The sequence below is a fragment of the Euleptes europaea genome, chromosome 2 (genome assembly GCF_029931775.1).
Source record: "Euleptes europaea isolate rEulEur1 chromosome 2, rEulEur1.hap1, whole genome shotgun sequence".
NCBI lineage: Eukaryota > Metazoa > Chordata > Lepidosauria > Squamata > Sphaerodactylidae > Euleptes > Euleptes europaea.
Genome location: NC_079313.1, coordinates 99,724,529 through 99,752,174, shown reverse-complemented (window position 1 = coordinate 99,752,174; position 27,646 = coordinate 99,724,529). Strand labels below are relative to the sequence as shown.

Here is a 27,646-nt window from a genome sequence, read left to right as displayed (position 1 = left end):
TAAGAACCTATAACTGTATACTTACATCTGATTAGACCCATTCAGTGGTCCAGATCCATGATCCAAGCTGAGAAAATGGTGTTGCCTTGCCTTAAAAGGTAAAGGTTCCCTGTGCAAGCACCGGGTCATTCCCGACCCATGGGGTGGCGTCACATCCCGACGTTTCCTAGGCAGACTTTGTTTTACGGGGTGGTTTGCCAGTGCCTTCCCCAGTCATCTTCCCTTTACTCCCAGCAAGCTGGGTAGTCATTTTACTGACCTTGGAAGGCTGGAAGGCTGATTCAGCCTTGAGCCAGCTACCTGAAACTGACTCCCGGGATAGAACTCAGGTCGTGAGCAGAGCTTGGACTACAGTACTGCAGCTTACCACTCTGCGCCACAGGGCTCATAGCCTTGCCTTACAGGGCAGCTTTTCCAGTGCAAATATTTGCTGCTGCTTCAGAAAAAGATGCACCTCTGACAACGTGTTCTGCCAGCTTGCCTCTGTGACCCACCAGGGCTTCCACTGGATCCCCCTCAATGTCCCTGGCACTGGGTCAGTGGATACTCAAGGAAGGAAGAGGGCCCCAGAGGGCCCCTCCATAGTAGGTTCACGTCCTTCCTGTTGCAGTGCAACTTTACAGGGGCTGGAATCCAGAGAGGCCATTGTGTTTCCATCTCTGAATGAACCACAGGGCACACAGTGGTGGACGGGGAGTCTTTTTCAAAGCAGCAGCCATTCAGGCTTGAAAGGATGCCCTGCAAAGCAGTTTTGTCAGAACATGAGTGGATCACAAATCTTGAGTGGGTCACAAATCTGGACTTCTGGAACGTCTACCCAGAGCCCCAGGTAGGAGAATTGTGTGGTGCACATATGAAAACAAGATCCTGACAAACACACACATACAAAATTATTGGAGGGTGAAACCTGATGAGGGTATGAAACTTTAGTTTAGCTAGAATGGACTGTACCATCTTGTCCTCTGCCTGGCTTGTTGAGCACACAGAGAGAGGACCTCCCTGTCTCCGCCAGTACCTTGACATGGCATATGTTCCGTTTGCAGCCTGACCACCCCTTTCGGCAGCCAAAGGACGCTGAGGAGAGGCTGAAGGTCATCCCCAAATTCTGTTTCCCTGACCCCAAAGACTGGTGTCCAACATCAGAGTCCAAGAGGTAGGTAACTTCCTCTGTCTTCTGAGGGGAAACAGGATGCCTGAGGGGCAGTTGCTAGCTATGAAGAGCAACTTTTCTGTTGAGGACTGAATGCTGAAGTTGTGGGGTAGGGATGACAAGCAGAGCTGCAGAAGGCTGCAGGGGCCGGTTACAAAGGGGTGGCTGTGTTAGTCCTTTATATCAAACTAAAACAAAGATGTAGTGGCACCTTAAAGACTACCAACATTCATTTCAATATGAGCAGGGGAAGGAAAACAGTTCTTCTGTGTCTAAGTAAAGGAACTATTTGTGTACCCGCCTAAGGAAGAAATTGCATGTCGCCCTTTTAACACAGTTTTGCAGCTCCCTGATCTCCAGGGAGTGGGGGTTGGATAGGGGGCGGTTTCGGCTAGCCTGAGAAATTGCATTTTTGAAACTTTGCTGAGAGTAAACTCCCCCCCCAAAAAACTCCACAGTTTTGATCTTTTAATTTGCTCTTTTACTTTTTGATCTTCCTGTCCCTTGGGTCCTGTTATGTCACCATGACTTAGGAGTTGCTGTGGCATAAACGCCCCATCCTGCCTCCTCCCCCAGTGGGACCCCTTGACAGGGTGTGGTAAGAAGGTCATTCCTTGGCTGTCAGAGGTTGTAATTTACAGCAGGGTGGAGAAGCTTGTGAGGCAGGGAGCTGATGAGATATCTGCTGTAAACATCCAGTCCTCTGAAAAATCCCCCCTGTGGGAATGGGAGAAGAGCAGAGTTGTCGGTGCCCAGCCCTGTCAAAGCCAGGGGGTAGGCCCCCCCTGCAAGATAGGCTAACTCCTGCCCCACCTGCTCAGCTAATCTGACAAATTATTTTTGGTGTCCAGTGAAACCTTTTCCTTCGTACTGACGGGTGAAGATGGCAGCCGCTGGTTTGGATATTGTAAGAAGCTTCTGGTAGGTGGCACCCTTGTCTTTTACACTGATGTGGAATTTGTACAGTTGTGGGTGAAGGGTGCCTGCCTGCTTGCCCACAATCCTGTGGGCTGACACAGTGATTAGCAGCTTGTTTTATTTATTCAGATAATTATACCCTGCTTTTCTCCCCAGTGGGGAGCCAAAGTGGCTTATAACATTGTTGTCCCCTCTTCCATTTTATTATAAAAAACAACTACATTGTGAGGTAGGGTGGGCTGAGAAAGTGTTACTGGCCTAAGGTCCCCCAGCAAGCTTCCATAGCAGAGCGGGGATTCGAACCTGGGTCTCTCAGATCCTAGTCCAACGTTAACCAGCATGCAGATACGAACAATGCTTCAGCCTGGCAAATGAAAGGCATGAAAAGGTCCAGTGTGGGAAGCTTTGGCCATACTGCTTGTTCCATGTGGTGAGCTAGGCTTGGTGGGTTACTGTCATTGTTTTTTGCCTTTCAGCCCGAAGGCAAAGGCAAACGGCTACCTGAGGTGTACTGCATGGTGAGCCGCCTGGGATGCTTCAACCTTTTCTCTAAGGTGAGTGAATTGCCCTTCACTTCATAGTAAATGTGACTCCTTTGGTCTTAAAATTCACATTTGACCTGGTGACAGTCTGAGGGATGTGGGAAATAGGACTGGCAGTTTTCAACTGGCAAGAAAAATCAACCTTCTATGACTGCAGAAGTTCACTGAGGGCAGACCTCACTCCCTCATTCTGCAGAGAGCGGGTGTGAGCAGTGACCTGATCAGATGTATTTTTAAAACCTGCTTTCACTTCTTCTCTTTCTAGAAGAAAGGGGTAGTATTTTGAGGAGGGCTGCAGGGAACACTGTCTTGTCTTCTGTATGTTCTGCAGACTGGGAATTGAGAATAAATTATGCTGTAATATTGTTGTAACCTATTCCAAAGTGATACCATGAATTAGCAGCCCAGCGGAAGATTTGTATGCAGTTGTAGTTCTAAGATGTATATCTGCACTGTCTCGCATTCCTACTTGTAAATAAGCTCAGCTCCTCTGCCAAACTGACACATGTGCATTGATTGAGCATTTACTACTTGTGGTAAAGGAGATCCGTAGTGTGGATTGTTGCAGTGCTGGCTGTTTCCTCCTAGGGATTTCCCCTCAAACAAAGAGCAGCATGCTCCTGTATTTTTGGGGAGCTTCCACATAACCCATGTAGGTCTCCCAAGGCTTCCCTGCTGGAATTGCCCAAAAGCCATATTCAGAGGCATGTTCTGCTAAGAGACTGATTAGTAATGAATTCCTGGGTGCGTGTGAGAGGCGTGGCTTGCTCTCCTTGCCCCAAATAGCAGTCTTCCAGTGGGTAATCATCTCTTTTAAGGTTGAGATCTCTCTGGCCTTTCCTTTGATAATCACAACTTATATGTGTGTGAAGAATGGTGCATAGAAATTCTGTTTTCAGTCTCTTTTGCCTCCTTGAATTTTGGCCAAGAAAAATCAACTCAGTAACAGCAAGCTCTTTTTGTGCAGATCTTGGATGAAGTGGAGAAACGGCGTGAGATGTCCCCGGCCCTGGTGCACCCATTCATGCGCAGTGTCATGGAGGCGCCATTCCCTGCTCCTGGGCGCACCATCACGGTGAAGAGCTTCCTGCCAGGTGCAGGAAATGAGGTAATAGCAAAGGCATGATTAGTTTGCATCATAACAAATGCTGGGTGATACCTTTTTAATCTGTCTTTTGGAACACAGATTTGAATTTGTCAAGTCTGTCTTGGGAGCGCCTACCAGATTCCCCCCCTCAAGAACACACCCCGCACACACACACACAAACTCCCAATTCAGGCAGTCCTTGTTATTGATTCTTTTTTATCCCTTTGCTGTTAGGTGATTGAACTTTGCCGTCCACTAGACTCCCGGCTGGAGCATGTGGACTTTGAATGTCTGTTTAAGTGCCTCAGTGTCTCTCACTTGATCCAAGTCTGTGCTTCTCTCCTGCTGGAAAGGAGAGTGATCTTTGTTGCTGACAATTTAAGGTGAGATAAATCTTTCAGTCCCTCATTCTGATTGATGAGAATCCTGATTTTCATTCATTTCTCAACCTGTGTACCACAATAACTTACGCATTCTGTGTGTAGTGACTTTTATGCTGATCCAGGTTTAGTACTCTCCAGTTTAAACTGCATCAAACCCAAGTGGCATTATCCATGTTAGGCTTTCAAATATGTTTTTACAAACTCATATTTGAAACTCTGTGGAGGAAGGGTAGAATACTGCAAGGAGGGAGCAGGGAAATGCTTGGTGAGGAAAGGGCTATGTCCCCTTCTTGAAGCAGTTTCTCAACCCAAGGGGCAACTGGGCTACTGTAACATGGATAACTCTTTGTAATGCTGGTGTGAGATGGTATTCTTAAACGCTGTTCCATATAAACTAAATTGCACCTAGAAGGCTAGCATGTTAGGGGGAAAAACCACCCATGCTGTTGCTACAGGCTGAGGATTCTCCATTTTGCATTAATGGACACGGCAAATGCAAAGGCATTTGCATTGGCAGTGTGGCATCCACACATGCAGTTTCTGCATGCTTTCCACCATCAGCTGCCATTTACCCTGTATTTTCTCTCTCAAGCACTTTAAAAAGCCAGTAGTTTCCATTGTATTATAGTGCAGGGGATTTAAGCTCTCAAAATGGCCTCTGGTGATGTGGTTAGTAAAATGGCAGCCGGGAGAAGCTGACTGAAGAAAAATGGCGCTGATGTGGGCAGGACCCTTAAAAATGGGTGCTTTCCCATACAGATAGCACTTTGGACTGCATTCTTTCAGAAAAGATTATAATAAAGTGAATTTAGGAAAAAAGCTTGCCAAGTACAGGGAAAATCTGGGAAGTGGACAATTACAGGATGACATTGTATGGATGTCCCCAAAAAGTACTGGAAGTAAAGTTGGAGAAAAATATCCATGTGGAAGCAACCTTAGATTAGATCCCTTATCCTTGACATGCTGGTTTTCCATGGTCAGGTATTTTTCGTATAAGAGAGGATTCATTCTTGCAATCCCTTGCCTTCATTATGTATTGTATAGCTGCAAGAAAGCTGTACCTTGTATTCTTTCAGAATGCACAGATCAACCTATACGTATAAGAACATAAGAAGAGCTCTGCTGGATCAGACCAGTGGTCCATCTAGTCCAGCATCCTGTCTCACACAGTGGCCGAACAGTAACTCTGGAGGACCCACAACAGGGCATGGAGGCTGAGGTTTTCCCTTGATATTGCCTCCTGGCACTAGATGTGGAGGTTCCCTTTAGTCACCTGTTTCCATGAGTCTGTCTGATTCCCATTTAAAGCTGTCTGTGCCTGTGGACATCAGTTCATCCTCTGGCAGTGAATTCCATTTTTAAATCACTTGTTGAGTAAATAAGTATTTCCTGTTGTCTGTCCTGAATGCCCATCACCTTCATTGGGTTTCCTTGAGTTCTAGTATTTTGGAAAACCAGAACTGCCCACTGTATTCCAAATAAGGCTGCACCATAGATCTATATGGGGGCATTATAATATTGGCTGTTTTATTTTCAATCAATTTCCTAATAATCTACAGTATATAATTTGCCTTTTTTTTTTACTGCTGTGGCACACTGGGTCGATGTTTTCATTGAGCTATCCACTACAACCCCAAGGTGTCATTCCCTGGCCTCTATATGGACTTCACATCTGTGGAGTATGTCTCAGAGTCAGGGTCACTTTATACATTATGTTTTTAGCATGTACTTCTTCTGTATATTCTGACAACATGATCCCAGGCATGTGTTTGGTATAGGCAGTTTAAAGGGAGCTCCACATTATGGCATATATCCATATTAAGAATATCTGCAGCTGCCCTTGGTTCCAGTAGGATTCAAAGTGAGGTTTGAATCCAACCCTGTTTGAGAGTTGGGCTATAGCTGAAGACATCGTCATACCTTTTAGCTGTGCTTAGCAGAAGAACTGTTCTTATCACGATATTTGTACATTCCATTGCTCTTCTTGTTTCTGAGAATGAAGAGGCATGTTCGAAAATACAAAGTGAGTTCTCTTCTATTTGGGACTTAGTCTGAATTACTTTCTCTAGGTTAGGGATGCTTTTGTTATCCGGGGATCTCGTATACTGACAAGCATCTTTTCTCCACACAGCACCTTGTCGAAATGTGGCCATTCAGTGGTTGCAACACTATACCCGTTTACCTGGCAACACACCTATATCCCAGTCCTGCCTGATTCCATGATAGACATTGTCTGCTCTCCCACCCCGTTCCTGATTGGCATCCTCTCCTGCTCCTTAACACAACTCCAGGATCTGCCTATAGAAGAGGTAAGATTTGGGAAAATGAGGGGAGAAATCAAGGAGAGGGGATGGTCCCACTGGACTACATTGGATTGGAAAAGAGGAAGCTGGTGGGTGGTGGTGGTGTTTGCAAGACTGGTTTGTTTTGAAGACTAATTAGCAGCCCTCATGCGGCTGCTTTGATGGTTGGGGAAAGGTTGCTGGAAGAGAGTGTGTGGAGCCTTTTTCTCTCATGCCTCTTCAGTGTTTTTAATGGCACCTTTAAAGCTGCAATTAGATTGAGTTAGGGGGTGGGGATAGGTACAGGGGCTGTGCCCGGCTTTTCCCTCCCATAAAGCTAATTGCAGTTTTGGGGGATGAGAGGTTTCAATCATGGAAGAGGCACAAGTGGAAAGGATTAAACACCCACTCCCCAGTTGCCTTCCCTGAGATTCAAAACAGCCACACAAGGCTTAAAAAACAACAACCCAAAACACTCCACAAGAGTGTAATATCTACTTGAACCTCTACACAGGCATGTTATTGAATTGTCAGTCACAAGTCAGTATCATGGGCAGGATTTATGTGGCTTTGACAGCTCCTTTTTTGGTATTGGAAGGTAATTTGAGCATTTCCAGTCTGTGGGCCATTGTTAGATATTGCACATTGTTAGATATTTCACTATTATTGTGTTGTACTGGTCATTTGCAACTGGGTGGGCTTGTCCACAAGGTTTGCAAAGGATTACTGTAGTGAAACAATAGCACACAGTCCAGTGATGCATGAATGCAATCTATACTATACTATTGTCTGTCCAAAAGCCCTATGCACTCAATCAGTGAAGTTATCATTCTGAAACAATAAATTTATCATAGCCCCTTCTAATAATGAGAACTGTATTTATTTGATAAGAGAGAATGTACTAGTGCCAAATGTGATAACATCGCTGTCAGGCTGCCATCCAATTTTTTGATCACCTGGAAAAATCTTAATCTTATGAATCAGCATGATGGGAAGCTTGAGGTAAAGGCCAGAGTATCAGCATTATGGAGCATATGAAACGTGTCTTTCCCCCTTTCCCTAGGTACTGATTGTTGATCTCTGTGCTGATGAGTTTTTGCAGCAGGTGAGTAAAATTGTTTTTCTGCCAGCTAGTTCCCTAAGCAAGCTGATCATAGGGTTTAAGGATGGAACTTTGCAGGGAGGAATAAATACATGAAAGGGATGAGTATCACTCTTGCCATTTATGTGATTGAAGTTGGGGCAGAGCATTGAACTGGTTGGTTGGTAAATGGTTTGATAAGGCTCAGCTTTAATGGGAGAGAAGACTCCCCTTGTTTTGTCTATACATTTGACTGGCCTAGGTGTCCACTGGTGTCTTCTAGTTGAAATGGTGCTTCTTCTTAAGCCAAGAGAGAGGCATCAGAGAGCTCTTTTCCTTTCCACCTCTCTCCTCTGTCTTCTGCATTTCCTCTCCACAAGAGTTCTTGTTGTCTAGACAGTCAGTTTCCTGTGGACTACTGTTCTTAAAATAAACTCTCACAATGCCATTTATTGCTGGTTTTCATTGTTCCCTATTGACAGAAGAGAGTTTTATAGACAAAAACATGTAGAGATTATCATTTCACTAAGTAGTAGTAAAAAAAAGTGTTTGTCAGTGGTTCTAATGTGTGTCCCCAACTCATTTTAGCGACTTGAAAGACTGATTGTTTCCTTTTCCAATATCTAGGATTTCAGTGTATCAGCTATCCATATGAATGCTGGAGGGAAGTTGTTGTTTACCCCTAGTTGTTATTTATATAGGCTAGCCTGATCTCGTCAGATCTCAGAAGCTAAGCAGGGTCAGCCCTGGCTAGTATTTGGATGGGAGACCACCAAGGAATATCAGTGTCATGATGTGGAGGCAGGCAATGGTGAACCACCTCTGAATGTTTGTTGCCTTGAAAACTTCACCAGGGGTCACCATAAGTCAGCTGTGACTTGACGTGTGTGTGTGTATGTGTGTGTGTGTATAGCATCCATATGCATGGCACTTTACCAAGTAATACTCAAATTATATCAAGACAGAGTAAACAAAAAAGGTCCTTGCCTTACAATATAAATTTATGGAATAGTGAAGGACCAAACTACATGTGATACTAGGGGTTTGGTGCTCAGATAGCAGATATGTAGTTTAGCTGCAAAAAGCAATCCTCAGGTTGGGAAGTGCGTGGAGAAAGCTTGATATTGAACGGGGCTGTGGCACTGAAGAGTACATTTTTTAAATTTCTTCCTCCCAAACACAAGCTGTTTCTCCAATCAAAAGTGACCTCAGGCTACTTTAAACCCAAGTAGGAAAAAAAGTCAGCATATAAAAAACAACTCTTCTTCTTCCGCTCCTCCCCATACCCCTCTTTCCCCTACCCCTCTAAGCCCCTCCGGGTTAGGATTGCACTGTTTGTGCAACGTTTTGGTGACATTGCTATCTTCAGTTTCTGGATATAACAAGCCAACTATCCCTTTGTTGTGTTTTCAAAGGTTTCAGATGAAAATGAGATTCTACCTCATAAGCTCCAGGCAGCACTTGTACAGATATTGGAGGAAAGGAACGAAATCTTATCTCAGGAGCAGAATTATACGCAAGGTAAGAGTCAGAACTGAGAACTCTATGGTCTAAAACACATGGTCAGTTAGCCCAGTTACAGCCCCGTTACAGCCCAGTTCCCTCCCAGGATCAAATCTTTGCAAACGGGCGGTACCTTATTTACTCTTCTTTCAGCCCTGAACCCGCCTTTTCCCATTCCTCTTCTGGGAGAAACAGAAACAGAAATAAGGGAAACACAGATGATTGGCATCACTCACAGCCAATCACGAGGCAGTTTGTGAAGAGGCAGGAATTCAAATGCTTCCTGCCTGCTGCTACTTGGGAGCTTTTTCTGAGAAAAAGAAAGTCTTTTTTAAAACGAGGCTTGGATTCCCCCCCCCCTTCTTTCAGGTAGCTCTGTTTTTTGTTTTTTTTAGTTCTTAAAATGCTTTTAAAATTACAAGCGGGGTGGGGGGGTGGGGAAGCCTCCATTAGTCAATTCGAAAGGACCAATCACCAGGAGCTGGGGTGGTGGGGGAGGGCTTACTCAGCAGGAACCCGCATTTTCTGTTTAAGTGGATCCATTGGCACATAGTTTAGTCCCTGCTCATTCCAGGTAATGCGAGTTCATTTGATCCTGGGTGGAACGGGGATGGAACTGGGCTGGAACTGTGCTAAGTGACCATGCGTTTTAGACTATGCCTCAGAGCCGAACTAGACATTTCACAGCCTTCACATCAGGGCCCAGTCTGCCATGGGGACTTTTTATCAGATGTAAGCTGCAAGTTTCCCATGGGGAACTCAGTTCCCAGGTGCATGGGGACCCAATTCAGATCAGGATCATGGTGTGTGAGAAGAAAGGGGCTTAGACTTTTCTCTCCGTGCCATTTTTCTGACCTGAACTGGCCACAGGTCTGCTACTTCCTCCACTGGGTAAACCTATGTGAACCCCATCAATGCATATGGAGCACTCAGTGGGGCAAATTGTAATATGCCAGGTCCTTTTCACATCAGGAAATTGATGCAAGGGGAGGTCCAAGTACCCTCTCCCCACATGCTGTGGTTACAATCCAAACTGAGACCCTGAATGCCAGAGAAGTGAGTTCCCAGTGAGGAGCGGAATTCACAGTACACAACTGATAGAAGGGCCTTGTGATAGATCTAAAATTTAAATTAAAAAACTTCCTAAGATTATGTGATTTTTCAATTGTGTTCTGGAGTACTAGTTTTAGGATGTAGGGCACACCTGAAAAGGTCACAGGAAAAGGCCCTTTCCCTCAAAAATAGCTCAAAGTGGAAAGCCAGCCGTTCATACTTGCTCTGGCCTGTAGCCGACATGAGGCCCATTTTCAGATCACCGGGTTTCACAGGAATGGAAACCCATCAGGATGAAATTTGATGTTCTGGTACAAACAGAGCCTGGAAATCTAGGCTGCCATTTCTCCATTGCCAGGTAGTGAAGGGGGAGAATCAGTTGGTGTGGGATGAATGACTGTGTGGGGGGGTTTCCTTTTATAAGATGTATCGGGGAACCCTGGCAGGTTGCCGGGAGGAGTTTCAAGGGGCAAACAGCAGGTGGGAAAAGGGTAAAGCATCAAACCCACACACAGCTTGTTGCTTTTCCTTGTAAATTGCACACATACCTTGCCACTTGGAATCAGAGGAGCAGTGGCCTGCATTCTCAAACCTGTATTTGCCACGAAAGATCTAGTGTTTACATAGTTGCTCTTTCTTTGTGACTTCAGAACGCAATTTCAGCACCTGCTCTAGCTACTGACATCCTGTGCCTGTGTCATTTTCATTGGCTTTCTGTTAGATAATTTAGACATGGTGACTCTGACCTATTCAGGGGGATGGGTGGGACTCTACATAGACATTGGGAAAGAGGTTACTCTCTCCAAAGGGGAGATGTGACTGTTCTGTTTGCCTTCTGATAGGTGATGTGACCCTGGCCTCCTTGGTGTCGGAAGCTTTTGTGCGTTTCTTCGTGGAGATTGTGGGACATTACTCCTTGCATATGCACGTCACAGAGAAAGGGGAACGGGTGTTCCAGCGGGAGCCTTTCCGGAAATCACACACCTCACGCAATGTGCGCCATTTCCTAGACATCTTCATGGAGACACAAATGTTTGCTGGTTTCATACAAGATCGAGAGCTTCGTAAGAGTGCGGTTAAAGGTGAGGACTGCTAAATCCAGCCCTGCTTTTCTCAGTGCACAGGCTTCCCTTTCATAGAAGAAAACTTGGTACAAATCCAGAACTTCTTTATGCCTGGAAACTGTCTGAATTCCTGCCAGGATCTGGAAGGTGCTTTTGGTGCAAGCCCTCACAGGTTCTGAGCCTGGAAATCTTGATGGTGCATTGCCATCAGCACAAAAAGCATTCTTTGTTAATTAATTCTCGAAAACTGAAACACGTCAGAGGTTTAATAGCTTCTCTAATGTGCCTAGGTAACTGTTACCTTTAAGGCATCTTTTACCCAGACAGCAAGTGTCAACAGACTTTTCAAAGATCCAACTCTTGCCTGCTGTGAGAGTGTCTGCATTATTATAGATAACTTATCTTTAAATTTAAATCAAGTTTAGACTGAAATTCAGATACATTCAAAGCCACATAGAATATGCTTGCCCAGCAGCTGCTTAGCTAGTTGTTTAATAAAACTAAAGCCAAAGAACAGAACAGCAGAAATTGCAGATTTTTTACTACGCAGTTCCAGAGGTTCTGTGTATAGGTCTGGTCATGGAGTATGAAATATATTGCGGCTAAAACGCCAGGCTATTTAAATAAAAAAATCTGAGTTTGCTTATTTCTGCAAAGAAGAGAATGTCTGAATTATGCTTCTTTTTTCTAGGCTTGTTTGAAGTCCGTGCTTTGGAGTATTTGGAGACCATTCCGGAGTCAGAGCCAAGTGGGATGAATAAAATCCTTCGTAGTCTGGGTAAATAAATGCTCAGTTTTGTTCTTGGCGTCCTTGGTTGTTCATCATTTGTATAACAGTCTACTCAAGAAGCAATCTCTGTCATAATAACAGTTCTCAATTACTGGGAATAGTATAATCTGATTTTATGAACTCTGTCTTTCCTCTGCAAATCTACCTTTTCCATATGTCTGTTCCATTCTAAGTTCTAGCAATTAATTTTTGCTTGTGTTAATTGCTTCATTTCAGGAAATGCATACAATAATACCCCACTCCCAACAGCAATTTTACAAAGGAGACCCCCCCATACAGTTTTGTATCTTGTTCTGTTCATCTCTCCCTTTGAATCTGGAAGCTCCATCAATCCTTTTGTTATACCCACCAGATGGATTTGGGACTTACTACTTTGCTAAGTAACTAGGTAGTGTTTAGGAGCAAATACTGAATCCACTCAAAATATGGACATAATTTAAGATATTGCTTCCATTTTGCAAAAAGATTTGCTCACTAAGAGCTAAACTGCACATGACACTGGGGTTCCATGACAGGAATTCCAAATGTGCTATTCCACCTTTTTTTAAAAAGACAGCCCCATATAGATCAGAACAATAGTGCTAGGGGGGATTAATACTTCCCTGGTGCTGTTTCCCAGTAAAAATCCTTATATCAGTTATTTTAAGGGGACCTGTATTGTACCTGTCATTTCCCCCTTTCCTAGGCTTAAAACCCAAGTGTGTGTATATGTGCGTTTCTGTTCACAGAAACCACACTTCCCTGTGCTACAGCAGCAACCCCAATCCATATGATCCCCCCTTCGTGGTTGTTTTTAAAGGGCCAAACAGGGCTGCAAGTCCAATGATAGAAATCCAGCACCTGCAGTTAAGTAACAGGGCTGTTTTTAGTAGTTGCACCCTACTACTAAAATGGACTTAGAAAGGTATAACTCTGCTCAGGATGGCACTATCAGTATATTTGATTCTGAGCTTTAAGACCAGGATCCAAAAGAACTAGGTATGCCCAAGAATTTGGGCTTGCTCCGTTGATTTCCCCCCCTCTTTGAATAGCAGGCATTCCAGCACTACTATAACGTCTTTTTAAAGCTCCCTCCATTTCAGAAGCGCTGTCATATGGCACAGACTTTGAGAAACACAAGGCCCGAATTTCTCTGGACCTCCAGAACCAGCTGTGGCTCTTGGATCCTGGTTGAAGAAGTTACATTTCCTTAATTTGCTTGCAGCCTGGTAAATGGCAAGAAGGCAAGATACACGTAAATCAACCTGTTAATCTCTTGTTTTATATATGTTTTTCTGCTAGGTAGTAAAATGAAGTTTCTACAAAAGAAATGAGAAGTTGCAGAATTGCTGCTAAAGGTGGTTCTAAGTTCTCAGTTGGTCATGACAAGATGTCACTCCATTGCCTGTTGCTATGGGACCAATGGGGTCACTGGAACTTGGGTCAGATGAGCTTCAGGAATCTGGAAGAAACTGCATGAAATCTGAGTGGAACTCTTGACCTTTACCCTGCCTGGTACAAGGGGAGTATTGCTAAGAGAAGGTGGACTTTTCTGATCTGCGAAGGTCAAACTCGATCAACTGAGTGAAATATCCCTGTTTATGCTGCTTGGCCTGTTCATAAAAGACTTCGGCTCGAAGCAATCCAAGGGCTAAATTGATACCTTTAAAAGAATGCATGAGCTAGGGAAGAACAACAAATCTAGGAAGTGGTCTATACCAATACTGCACTGCAGAGATTCTCTGCACAAGGGAACATCCTTTAAAACTGGAATGGCAAAGCCTTTTCATCTGTTCTTGTCTGTCACACCAGCCTTTCAGCTACTCTAGTGTTGGTCTGGATCCATCCATGTTCTCATGCTCATGGCTGATTGTACTTATATATTGCAAAGCTTTATATTTTGCAGCTGTTGCAAACAAAATGAGAACTTCTGCTTCTTGCTATTTTGGTTTTATATCAAAAGCCGTGGACTTCCATTGATATTGTAAAAATAGACATTCTTTGCCTTTTTACAAGACCATCTCTGCTATTGGGGGGGGGATATGCCTCACATAGGAATTTTGTACGTGCCAAGAAAATACCATTTGATCCTAACTGGGAGCATGGAGATTTTTTTTCTCAGATGGTAGAATTAAAATGAGCTAGTTTTTGTTTGGTATGGAGCTAGCATGAAAGATAAGGGTTTCCTAAAGACTATTTTGCTGTGAGTGTGGAGTCAGAGAGAAATTGGTCGTCTCTGAATGGATAGTTGCCTTCCTTTGCTACTGCTGAACATCCATCACAAATATTAACTTTCATTTCTTAAGTCTAGGTTTGTTGTGATCTGCTTTTAAGAAATATTGATTCCTTTTGTAGCCAGTTTTCCTCATGCATTTGCACATCTTGCGCAATAACTACCTAGATGTATAATGACCGATATCTGTGTCGCTTTTAACCAAATACAACAAATAATGACATTTGCTCAGTGGATTACTCAGGCTACTCTTGCCTTTACTCTTGCCTCTGTGGATCAGTCACTGTAGTCAGAGACCACTCTTCGATGGAGCTTTACTGTATGTTTACATGTAAAAAAAATGGGCTCAGGTTTAATACATGGGTCTGTGCAACCTTGGAGTGAAGAAGACACTTCTTATGAAATTTTTAAGCTTTAGGTGCTGCTGAAGTGGGTTGAACTGTCCGTGCCACATTAACCTTTGGGCTTGGATGAAATATTGGATTAAGGTTTTGCATGGCTTGACAGGCCAGTGAGAGATCCTGAATATTTCTTTCCCACAACCTGCAGTGTACCAGACCACGGTGGGGGAAAAATTGGAGAGAAAAAAATCCTGCAGAACTGGCCAACATTTTACTTCGGAATCTGTACCCAGAGAAGTTTCTCCATTTGCTCTGTACTGCCAGCTGTTTCAAGTTTTCACTCAGTGATTCCCCATTGGTGGAGTGTGAGGAAACCAGGAGAAAATATAATTTCCAACTCCAGTTGTGTGAGGCCAACAGCCCTTTTCTGCACATGCTTACTCAGCAGTAAGACCCATTGAATTAAGTAGTATTTACTCTTTAGAAAGTGCACTTAGGTTTCAGCTTTAGACAGTAATCTTAAATACACTTTTTCTTGACAAAAAGGTGCCTTTGAATGGTATAATACTTCTGTATAAATCTGATAGGACCCTGCTGCAAGGCTGTGGTCCTTTGTACCACTGTAGTCCAAACCTGTGCTTGTTTGAGCAGAACCAAGTCCCTTTGTGTTCATGGGTGCTTACTGTCAGTTAAATGTGTGCAGAATTTCAGCCTTAGATGGAAAGGTCCATTGAATTTACAGGGATTTATTTGTGAGCAAACATGTGTAGTATCACGGTGTAACAAATAAGTTCAAAACACAAGTAAAGGAAATAATTTTTCTTTGGTTCCCTTTGAGAAAAATGTTTGAGAACCACTGACTGGCTTAGATTGCTGCTGCAATTCTGTTTTGAATGTTACATGCTGTAGCATCTTACTGAACTATATGTTTGATAAGAGGAAGCAGAGCAAGATACTCATTTCTAATATGTTTCAGCACTTAAAATGATTGCACTTGGTTGGAAGAGCACGAAAAAACCTGCTTCGAGCTCCTGCGATTCCACTCTCCACCTCTATCTCTGGGACATGGTCTGGCTATAGGATGTCTCGTCCACCTTTATAATTCCAGTCACACCACTGCACACTCGCATAAGGGAAATAGGCTCCCTTCCTTCATCTCCATGGAAACAGAACCTGCCATTGCTGGTCTCTCTTCACTGTGGTGTTTCCATGTTTTGCAGCCTTCGTTACTCATTCTGGACAAAGCCATATTCTGTGATGTATAAATGAAACCAAAACTGTGTACATAACACAGCTGTAATAAACCAAGTTCCTTTGGGAACATGGTTCAAATAAAATGTGTTGTTTTTTTGTACTGAGTCATATGTACGTATGTCTATTTCTAACTGCTAGGAAAACCACACTGTTGCTGTCCCTTATGCTACTAGTTATCCCTGAAAGGAGAGTTCCTGAGATCAGGAAGTCACATTTTTAATGCTTCCTAACATAAAATCTCCTGGCAGATACAAAAGTAGCACATCAAGAAGGAAGATTCGCCTAATCTTACCAAAAAGAAAAAAAGGAAAGAAAGAAAAAGGGGAAGAGAGCCTTGCAAAGAGGAAAAAAGAAAACAAGGTCAGCACCTCGAACAAGCATTATGCAAGGAGAATATAAACAAATATACAGATAATCATGTGATTATGTCTAACATAATACTTGTGGCACACTTATCTGTATTAGTACAAAAAAACCCCGCTTGCTACTACATTTCAGAAAGTAAACATGTATTAGGTGATTTCTGTCATACATAATAAATGTGCACAACAAGCACAAATGTATCACAGTCTCTAGTCTACCCGTAACATGTTCTTCTAGTTTTAAATATAATGGGATGTAATGTAGACCGGGCCTAAATCCTGATTTAAATGTGACACTGACAGACAAAATGTTGTTTTCTTTAGGAGTTTGCACTTTGAGCTGCTGCCTACACAAAGCATCTATAGACTCCCAATTACCATACCTGTATAATATCCACCTCTAGTGTGTGTACTCATCAGAACTTAGTTCTAGCAAATTCTAGTTCTAGCTAGTTCTAGAGCCAGTGTGGTGTAATGGTTAAGACTGTCATGCTAGTACTGGGAAGACCCAGATTCAAATCCCCACCCATGCCATGGAAGCTCACCGGGTGACCTTGGGCCAGTCACATTCTCTCAGCCTGACCGATCTCGCAGGGTTGTGAGGACAAAATGGAGGAGAGGAAACTGATGTGAGCTGCTCGGGTCCCCATTGGGGGAAAAGGTGGGGTATGAATGAATTAAATATTTCCAATTAGAAACTCTCCTACTGTGAAAACTGCCAAATTTGTTTATCCAAATATATGGAACCCAGTTTAATAAAGGACACTGTCTCTTCCGTGTTACTCCTCTGAAGATGCCTGCCACAGCTGCTGGCGAAACGTCAGGAAAGAAAATACCAAGACCACGGTCACACAGCCTGGATAACCTACAAGAACAGATGGACTCTGACCGTGAAAGCCTTCGACAATATTCAGTATCATAAACCTTTTCTCAGGCTCCACCTCAGGAGATGAAATGTGCATTCAAGAGGAAATCATATTATTTGGAAAAGGGGGCGGGTTAATATATGCCTTTTTAATTTTATATTTGCAATCGAATGCTTTTAAAAAAATAATCATAATCCCATCGCTTTGTCCCAATCCATTTGCTCCAATGTAATGAGGGTCCCCCATTCTAGTCTGTAGGATTTGCAGCTTTGCAGGATGCTGTCTAGATTCCAGGACTCCAAGAGCATCGTGCGGTTATTGACACACGGACTTATTTATTTAAAATGTGTTTTTTTTTACTCGCTTTTCTTTCGAGGACGGGACTTAACCCATAGCAGCTGAATCGCGACGCCGACTCTGCACTCTTTCCCGGCACTACGGGAGATTGACCGACAGGGGGGGCTGCCGGCTTTGCCGGGCGGACCAATGTACGCAGGCGTCGTAGGCGTTGGAAACCGTTGGGAAAACCGTTGGGAAACGCGCGCACGCGCAGAGACGAGTTCCAAGGCGTTTCCGGGCGACAGCGCATGTGCTGCGGCGCCGCCAGAGGGCGGGGGGTGGGAGGCGGGCGGCGCGAGATGGCGGGGCCGGGGCTGGTGGCCGGCGAGGTGGCCGTGGACGCGCTCCCCTATTTCGACCAAGGCTACGAGGCGCCCGGCGTGCGGGAGGCGGTGAGTGGCGCGGCGGGTTGAAGGCGTCCCGCCCCCCCGTCGGAGAAGCTGGCCTAACCTCTCCGCTTGTTTGTCTGCCCAGGCCGCGGCGCTGGTGGAGGAGGAGACGCGGCGGTACCGGCCCACCAAGAACTACCTGAGCTACCTGCCTGCGCCGGACTACAGCGCCTTCGAGGTGAGGAAGGGTCCGTGTTCGGCTATCGAACGCGTCGTTTCCGGTGGAGGTTAAGAGCCGGTCAGCATGGAGCCGTGGCTCAGCGGTTGAGCCTCTGCTTGGCATACGGAAGGCCCCAGGTTCAATCCCCGGCATCTCCATTAAAGGGACTAGGCAAGTAATTGGTGTGAAAGACCTTTTCCTGAGACCCTGGAGAGCCGCTGCCGGTCTGAGTAGGCAATACTGACTTTGATGGACCAAGGGTCTGATTCAGTGTAAGGCAGCTTCATGTCCTTTCCTTTTTATATATATATAAATTTTTATTAATTTTTCTAACAAAACATAAAAAACAAACAAATACAATGAAATTAACATAAAAGAAATACAAAAAGAAAAAGCAAAATACAGAAGGGTATCTATATATCTTAATTATTACATTCATAATTGCTGGATTATAATATTCAAAAAGATACCCCTTCCCCCTCCACCCACCTAGAAAAGTGACCCTTCACCTGACTTCCGAAGAAGTGTCTAAACAGTATTTATTATACTTAATAACACAAAAATATATTATTAAAACTAGTTTCTATAACTTGTTAATTAATACTATAAAATCCATTTTTGCCAAATTATCCTTTTATCCCTTAGAAGCTCCTTGATCAGTTGATCTTGAGCAGCATATATCTGGTGTTGGAGGGATATAAGGATTGAAACAAATCTTGCCACTGACAATGTAGCCTTGGGGTCCCTATCGCTTAGTAAAAAAGGCATTATGTCAGTCACAGAGGCATTGGATTTGTATATTAAAAGGGGGAAATATAGTGCGATCGAAGTTCCTCGTAAAAGCGGCATTCCAAAAGGGCATGGGCTAATGAGTCAATAGAGCCAGAAGAGCAAGGGCAGATCCTGTCTGAGTATGGTATATTCAGAATTCTGCCCTGCATTACCATAGAAGGGTTAGAGCAGCTTCATGTGTTCATGTATGTGGTTGTGATCGAGCCAGGGAGGCCGGGTTTCGACATGGCCTGGTCTGCACGCGTGGCAGAGGGAGGTAGTAAAGTTGGAGTGATTGTTTAAAATCATTCTCTAAGTAGAGAAGTAATAACGCAGGGAAATATTTGGCCGCCTTATTCTGGAAGTTTCCCCAGAAGTATTGACTGCTTCATTAATGGGGAGGTGCTGTGGCTCAGCAGAAGAGTATCTGCTTGGCATGCAGAAGGTTCCAGGTTCAATCCCTGGCATCTCCAGTTAAAGGGACTAGGCGAGTAGGTGATGTGAAAGTCCTCAGCGTGAGATCCTGGAGAGCCACTGCTAGTCTGAGAAGACAATACAGATTGATGCACCAAAGGTCTTATTCAGTATAAGGCAGCTTCATGTGTATGTGTTCAATGAATGCTGGTTATACAGACGTCTGTCCCCCCCCACCCCCCAAGTATTAAAGCAATAGGTCTAAGAGTAAGTACCTGCTGAAAGCCAAAACTAAGTCACCAGTATTGTAGCAACACCAGTATTGTAGCAACAGATGCATAGAACTATTGTGGGCACACTCGTTCTTCCCATGTTCATTTCACGCAGTTGTTTTAATAGGTAAAGTGCATGTGGCAATCATAATCATTATTATTGCATTTCTCATGCAGTTTGATGACATGGTTTTACACCGTGTAATCTGCCTTGTGTCATAGTAAGAAATGCAGGCTGTAAATAAATGAAAATAAATTATGAAGCCCTTTCAGCAGAAAATAGTGTGAAAGAAATCTGTTCCCACAGCAGTGCCAAAGTATTTCAAAATGTAATTTTGTACAAAAAAAATCATCCCTGCTTCCAGCACTCTCAAGAAGCCTTTAAAATTCCTTAGGAGTTAGTTTTTAAGCTGGAGTACTTTTTTATTAATTTATTTACATTATTTATAGCACACCTTTTTCACTGAGGTTCAAGGTGACTTACATAGTGTAAGTTAAATATGATCAATAAGATTTAACATCCATTGAACAGTGCAATAGGTTTTGGACTGCAGAAATCTGAAAACAAACAACTCAAAGAGCTGAAACAGCATAATAATTTAAACAGGACATGTTAAGTGGTGTAGAAATTACATAGTTGGCGCATACTTATAGTGATAGGCAGCAGTGGGCCACAGTAGAATGGGTCACTTTACCAATGCAACTTTCTGAACCATTGCATTACCATATTTTTACCTGTGCAAAAAACCCCTCTTGAGTAATTCCATTTTGTATAGTCAGTGGAAAGCCAGGAGAGTGTGGGAGCCTTCCTTACCTCGTGAGGCAGGCCATTCCATAAGATGGGGGACTCAACAAAGAAAGAATACACAAGTATGGGTGGTTATTGATTTTAGCCATTAGTATCTTTTTTTAAATATGAGTATCTTGTCAATTTACTGTGCCTGAAGATCTGCCAATAGTGTTATTCAGAATATTGAATTTAATGGATGCAGAATTGGCATCCGCTAGGGATTTCAGTAGTTACCCTAGTGCTATGGAACATTCTTCATCAGAATACATATGTGGCTCATTCTTTGCTTCTTTTAGAAAACTTATAAAACGTAATGCCTTGTTTTGTTTTTGAGTGAGACCTCTGTTTGACTGCTACTTTCATATCTAGCTGGGGTTATTGTTAGGTTTGTTGTCTTATTTTCATGTAACAATTGACTCAAGTTTTTAAATGGTAACTTACTTTGAAAACTAATTAATTTTTTTTAAAAAAACACACTAAACAAATGTAATAATTAACAAGACCAAAAGTTGCTTGACTAATTTGGCTTGATTTTCATCTGCAGACTGAAATAATGCGGAATGAGTTTGAACGCCTAGCAGCCCGACAGCCTTTAGAACTGCTGAGTATGAAAAGGTAAATCTTGGTTGGTAAGGTATGCAGCATTTATGCTAAAGAAAAGTTTAGGAAAAAATCAGCACTGGTTTGTATGGCTTTTAAAAGTATTAAATTGTGGTGGTCCAGACCTTGCATGTTTTCCAGCAGCCATCATGATAATGTATCCTACTGGAACAACCATTCGTGTTTTTTTGTGCTTTCAAGAAATGTCTTGGTCTACCTATGTAATATTTATTCAGCAATTAAAAGCAAATGCTAAGATGCATCATGCTGATAATTATGGGGAAGTATGTGTTGGCTGATTCTGTTGCAGTTGGTGCTACAGGTGTCTAGCACTGTTACCTATGAACCAACATTGTGCTTTCAAAGTATTGAAAAGGTTGAGACTGTATAAAGTCATTTGTCAAAACCTTTTATGTTTGAATCTTTCACCAAAAACTAGATGAACACTACCTGTCATATTGCTTTAATCGCTATGTTTTCTGGTGCTTTAACAGGTATGAATTGCCTGCTCCCTCTTCTGGGCAGAAGAATGATATCACAGCATGGCAGGAATGTGTTAATAACTCAATGGCTCAGCTGGAACATCAGGCAGTTCGAATTGAGAACTTGGAGTTGATGTCTCAGTATGGCTGCAATGCCTGGAAAGTGTATAATGAGTAAGTAGTTTTTCTCTGCCTCCAGCAGCTCCACTGAAAAGACTTAGTTGAAAGGATTTATATTTTCAGTGTCCCGTTCTCCAGATTTTTACATTTCCTTTGTAGTAGTAGAATATGCGCTACGGGTACATTAAACAAATGATGAGGCCATTCCATGCTTTGTCAAACAAGATGGTGCTCTTTACACTGTCTTCATTGGTCATGTAATGAGATATGAAACACATATAATTATGGTTATAATTCTGATAAATTATTTTACTGTTGTAGAGTTGCAGGCTGGTATGTGGAACTGTCACTGCTGATTTGCAGGTGTGCTTTTATGCATAGCATGAGTGTGTTATTTAATTGAAAGTTTTTGAACAGATAGATAACCAAAAGCTTCACTGCCTGGTCAACAAGGTCATGTCTGTTTCTGTCAAAATTAAAATGCAAGCTCAGGCTTTCCTTTCTCACTGTGCTCTAATAATTTGAGCTAACAGAACTCCTCTGCTTCTAGGCATCTAGTTCATATGATTGAACAGGCACAAAAAGAGCTGCAAAGTTTGAGGTAAGTCCTGCTTTTTTTATTACCTTTGAACTGTAAAGAATTCTAAAAATGGGACCTAAATGTATGAGGATGCAGTCTTTGCAGATTGCTAGTAGAGAATCTTGGGATGCTTACAGCAAGACTTTCAAGTATCCATGCATACAACACTTCTATTGTCCATATAGTAGATGCAATAGACAGTATAGGATGCCAAATGTCTTGTTATTCCAACATTAGATAAGTAACATACACAACTAATTATACAGAAATTGCCAAACAGTCCAAGAAGTGCAATAATCAACTACCAACTCTTAGAGGGTTGGTTTTATTTGATTGACTGCTTGATGATATGTCAATAAAGGTATTGAAATTTGAATTACCAACTCTTGCAATGTAATCTTCAAGTGAACTTCTTGTAGAGACAAGGTGGATGGTTTTGTGAAACTGACTACCAACAGCACACAATAATTCATATTAGCACAGACGGTCTTCTAGAAAATACACCGTTTTGTTGTCAGACTTCGTTAGTGTGCCCGATGTAAGCTTCACAAACGCAACAGGCAAACATGAAATTACTAATTGAACAACAACATAAGCACCAGACTAGTATACAGGCTTACCTCATCATGTAACCATACATTTCATAGTAATTCATCATAGTAACGCTCTCATTTACATTCTTCAGGGATGCATAATAACATTCAAAAGGCAAATAACCACGCATCACTTAAATATTGTAACAAATAACATCCAATGCAAGTGTGTTCTCACTTAACAGAGAAGGTGCTGCTACCCGACAACACTTAGGTTTCACCTTAGCAGCTCTACTGCTTTCAGTGGCATTCACAAAAAGCAGAAGTCGATGTCGGCGTTCAACCCATTAGGGCTCATTGTATTTGAAAGATGAATGGGGAAAAAAACGCTTTTTGAAGAACGACACGTTCTACATCCACACGATGATATGGTTTGCTAATTAAATGCCAGAGAATGAACTTGACGGCACTTAACACATACAACCCCATATCAGTGAATAATTATGTGTTGAGATCTGGGTCCATTAGTATCTGAGAATGGTAAGACTGTCAAACTTCACAAAAGTGAAAATAGTGTCCAAAGATGGGGGTGTATTGGATGAGGGCCAACAGATACTCCAATGTGTGAGAAGCTTGTAATCACTATTTTTAAATAGGCTTTTTAATGGTTACAGGTAGCAAGAATGAACTATCAGTTTTTTATATACTTTGTATATTTTAAGAAGATTTTTTAAAAAATTCTAGACTAGATACGTTTGCACATTGTTTGAAGTTATAAGGTAATAAGCGAGAACCCACAAGAAACTTGCAGAGTCCAGGGGATGGTGGCCATAGAGGGCAGAGGCAGCAACATTGGGGAGCAGGAGCTTTGTGCCAGCTTGGCTCCATGCCGGCCACTGTTGCTGCAGCTGCCTCCCCCCCACTTGCAGTGGCAATGAGGCAGGAAGCTGTGGCAGGCCTCACCTGGCGGTGGCATTAATGGTGACTCACCCACCTGCCCCACAACTTCACTGTTGCACTGCTGCTGGTGGCAGCAACTCTCCTGGTTACCCCGCAGCTTTGCTGTTGCAGCAGCAATAATTCACCCATCTGCCCATGTCTTCCTCATTTGTAAGTGTCTCCCAGTCTCTCTTCTTCTCGCACCATCCTCGTTGCACACCTGCCGAGAACAGTTCGTCTGTTTTGGTCAATGTGGCCCTAATACACAGATTTAAGTATCTGCAGATTGGGCCACACTTGATTATTAGAATATGAGATTAGCCAGGAATGTGCACCCTTATCAAGTGGGACAGCTAGCTGTTAGGAGATAAGTTTTAAAACCTATAAATATGGGAAGCTGGATGGATTGGGAGCTGCTGCTTAGAAGGAGATCTTTGCTTGTGACCTGCTTATCTTCGGGTAAGCTATTTTTATGGACTCATTTAACTGCTCTCCTTTCATTATCTTTGTCGCAGTAATGGATGGTATAATCTTCCGCTGAGTTAGTCAGTGTTAAAGATGCATGTAGTTTTGTTGTAATAAAATGGAAGCAAAGATTCTCTAATAGTATTCATCGTCATTCCTTTATTGGCATAAAATCACAATACAAAAGGAATGGAAATATTAAAAGGTGCCCTTTACAATATGGTAGCATTACTTGTGTACTTATACCAATAACAGACCAAAATGTTGAGATGTACTTCATGCCAAGAATTAAATGATCTGATATAGGAATGCTAACTAGCAATCCCTATCTAAATCAGGTCTGACCAGAGTCATCCAGAATAAGCCACTGGTTCATGCCCAGTTTACTGCCCTTTCTTAACCCTGTCTTCACACTCAGTAAGAATACAGCCACATACATACATAATACAAATGTCCAACAGACCACTACCCTGTTTCATTCCACAATTGCCTGGAGGGTGCGAGAAGTGGCAAGCCAGGATTCCAAGTTCATATGTCATATGAAACCATAATTAAGAGTGACTGGTTAATGAACCAACTTCAGATCTGACTTTTACATAGCTAAACTAACTAGGATTAATGGGATGGACTGAATTCAGATAATGGGCTGATCATTCGTTGAATTAAACCATGGCTTTATATGTCTTCTGAACAAAGCCTGTATGGAGAAAATGGCTTACCGGTAGTTTACTTTAACATGCTCTTAATGTTCATGGTCAGACATATCTGAGTTTTCATGGAAACCAGATTTTAAATCTGCTATGCATGGCATCTTCAGTACAGGAGGCTATAGTGAAAACATCAGCCTGGAATATGAAGCAAGCTAGCATTGCTCACTGTAGAAATAATGTTTTTAAAAGGCCCAGAACAAATCCTGGAGTCCATGTAATGAGTTTCATCCTGCCTTTCCGTGTGTGTGTGTGTGCGTGATGTGCCATTTGGGGATGGTTCAGGGGTGCCATCAAACCATAGTCTGGTCCTGTATGACTGAGCCCTTTAGTTATTCCTCCTTCCCCTTTCTATGTTTTGCCATCCTAGTTTGAAGGGGAGGCACAGACCTTTTGTTTGCAGGTTCAGATATATAATGGCAAAGTAAGGTTTGTTCTAAAACAGAAACTGCTGATTGATCAAAAATGGTTGTCAGGCTTCTACTTTAGGCTTAAGCTTGTGGTTGTATAGGATCCTGTTCATTCCACTGGACCGTGTTCCAGGTAGTAGCAGAGAAAATGACTTAAGTGATTCAGTATGCCCTCCCTTTCTTTCAGAAAACATATTCAGGACCTCAACTGGCAGCGGAAGAATATGCAACTCACCGCTGGTGCTAAACTTAGGGAGATGGAATCTACGTAAGTATCTAGTACTTCTTTCCTGCATCTGCACTGTCCTTGAACTATGTATTCATCAACACTTTTTTATTTGTAGAAATAAAAGCTACAAGAACCAAAAAGCTAATATTATTGCAGAAAAGATATAAGAAGAAGAACAGTTGATTTTTATATGCCGACTGGCTTACAATCACCTTCCCTTCCCCTCCCCACAACAGACACCCTGTGAGGTGAATGAGGCTGAGAGAGTGACTTGCCAAAGGTCACCCAGCTGGCTTCGTGTGGAGGAGTGGGGAATCAAACCCGGTTCTCCAAATCAGACATTACCGCTCCAAACCACTGCTCATAACCACTACACCACACAGATTGAGTTATACTACATGTCAGGTTATCCCTTGGTGAAGGCACTGATGCAGACTGAAAAATCATAGAGATCTAATGTAGAAATTCTTATTTGAGCTGTCAGGAGTGACTAGAGTTCTTGAATAAAGTGTTTTTAACTCTTATGTTTTGTACACAAGTGGTGGAGTCTGATCTGGAGAACCGGGATTGATTCCCCACTCCTCCACATGAGTCGCGGGGGCTAATCTGGTGAACTGGATTTGTTTCTCCACTCCTACACACGAAGCCGGCTGGGTGACCTTGGGCAAGTTACAGCTCTGTTAGAGCTCTCTCAGCCCCACCTACCTCATAGGGTGTCTGTTGTGAGGAGGGGAAGGGAAGGTAATTGTAAGCCGGTTTGAGTGTCCCTTAAGTGGTAAAGAAAATCGGCATATAAAAACCAACTCTTTGTCTTCCTCTTCTTCACTGTACTGATCAGGCAGAGTTAGTTCAGTGTTGCACAGCATAGTTTTTCTTGGGATCTAGAATCCACAAGGGTACTACAGGCAGTCAAAAGTGATTTGTAAGGACAGATGGGTGAGCCCCTATAATGTGTATTCAGATAACATGAACACAGACCATTTTCTAGGAATGGGGGTGGAGGGTGTCCCCCTCAGAAGAAGGGGACCAAGTTGCCTTCCTGCTTTTACTTGAGGCGTGGGAGCTTGTACAGCCACTTGTCCTCCAGTTACCTTGCTTTTAGATTACTTCAGAACACTAGCTAGAAACCATGCTCATTGACTGCTGGCTTCAAGTAACTCAGCCTTTGGCATTCTAGTTGACTGAGTGGCTTCCTGGAGGTCAAGTCCTAATACAGGTGTCATAACCACTTCAGGTACAAAATTAGTCTGATTTGCACGCTGTTTTCTAATGCAAAGGGTTTCAACAGAGGGAGGGAGAGGGTGGGGAGAGAGAGGGAGATACCACTCTGCAGTCCACCTTTCTCAAAGGGACTCAAAGCGGATTACACAGAGTGAGTCAATACTCAACAAACTGAGACAATAAATAATGCATTGGGATTATAGAAGTCAAGCCAACCAGAAATTTTAAAATAGAGCTGAAGCATAGCATAAGTATTAACATGACACATTAAGCAGTATAAAAATTACATAGTAGGATCCTACTTACAGTAAACTATATACAGCAGTATAGACCACAGTCCCTAATAATTTATCCAAGTAAGTTTGTGAACCATTTTGTACATTGCTACCCTATTACCTATGCAGAAAAGCCCCCTTAAATAATTCAGTTTTACATAGTTTGTGGAAAGCCAGGAGAGTGGGAGCCTTCCTGACATCCTTGGGCAGGCCATTCCTTAAGGTGGGGGCCACAACAGAGAAAGCACATGTATGGGTGTTACGCCAAGCACCGGGGTCTCCTTTTATTGGGGGAAATTAGCTGGAGACTGATAGAGCTTTTGCAAGAGGGTGGCGTGGGGATCTTTAAACCAATTTATATACCAGATGAGCAAACCAGTGGAAAGAGTCCCAATAACAAAACGTTTTATGAATTTTAAGGATTTTATTAATAGTCAAATTAGTTGCTCATACATAATTCCCAACACATACAGAGCTATGAAAGCAAAGGTTTGAGGGGGTGGTCACAAGGATAAAAGGGTCCCAGGGGGGTTATAGATACCTTCCTGAAGAGCGAGGTCACAGGTAGAGGCAGCTGCGAGAAAGCAAGTAGCGACCAGCACTACTGGCAAGGAAAACGATAACACACAAGTATCGGGCTCACACTTTGGATCCAGGAAAAAGGTAGAACTGTGGGCAATTGGGCTATATTTATACCTCTAAATGTAGCTGGAGGCTATGCCTGGCAGTGTCTGCAAATGTCTGGTCATTGCCAGTGACAAAGGCATGGTTGCTTGAGATTGGATTAAGAGGGTGCAGTGAATAGAGCCAGGATGTAAGGTCATCAGAAATGATGTCTGGATACTTGAGAATTAAGTCCCCAAGCATTGAGTTACGAAATTGGAAATTAAGGTGGGATCTGAGAAGGTGAGTCAGAGAGGGCTTGGCTGGCCGCAGGATAGGATTAGGAGTTCTTCTGAATAGAGCTGATGAGATCTGGCAGGATGCTTGCTATCTACTGCAGGAAAACTATAGAAATGCTAAATGCTTGTCCATTGTCTCTTTGTTTGCCCTGCACCTCTG

General features: G+C 42.9%; 2 protein-coding genes across 2 annotated transcripts in view; both read left to right on the top strand.

Annotated features, from left to right (window-relative positions):
• The window catches only part of DENND2C (DENN domain containing 2C), a 34,878-nt gene extending 21,641 nt beyond the window's left edge, over positions 1-13,237 (top strand). The window contains exons 8-18 of the mRNA XM_056867488.1: positions 1,044-1,153; positions 2,002-2,071; positions 2,545-2,622; positions 3,578-3,718; positions 3,932-4,080; positions 6,212-6,389; positions 7,426-7,467; positions 8,859-8,964; positions 10,842-11,081; positions 11,755-11,841; positions 13,135-13,237. Of these exons, the coding sequence (XP_056723466.1) occupies positions 1,044-1,153; positions 2,002-2,071; positions 2,545-2,622; positions 3,578-3,718; positions 3,932-4,080; positions 6,212-6,389; positions 7,426-7,467; positions 8,859-8,964; positions 10,842-11,081; positions 11,755-11,841; positions 13,135-13,166 (1,233 nt within the window). The 3' untranslated portion in view covers positions 13,167-13,237. The remainder of the gene's footprint in view (positions 1-1,043; positions 1,154-2,001; positions 2,072-2,544; positions 2,623-3,577; positions 3,719-3,931; positions 4,081-6,211; positions 6,390-7,425; positions 7,468-8,858; positions 8,965-10,841; positions 11,082-11,754; positions 11,842-13,134) is intronic.
• Positions 1-27,646, top strand: part of BCAS2 (BCAS2 pre-mRNA processing factor) — a 124,978-nt gene that overhangs the window by 96,251 nt on the left and 1,081 nt on the right. The window contains exons 2-7 of the mRNA XM_056867492.1: positions 17,508-17,619; positions 17,702-17,794; positions 20,568-20,638; positions 21,118-21,279; positions 21,776-21,826; positions 25,047-25,127. Of these exons, the coding sequence (XP_056723470.1) occupies positions 17,527-17,619; positions 17,702-17,794; positions 20,568-20,638; positions 21,118-21,279; positions 21,776-21,826; positions 25,047-25,127 (551 nt within the window). The 5' untranslated portion in view covers positions 17,508-17,526. The remainder of the gene's footprint in view (positions 1-17,507; positions 17,620-17,701; positions 17,795-20,567; positions 20,639-21,117; positions 21,280-21,775; positions 21,827-25,046; positions 25,128-27,646) is intronic.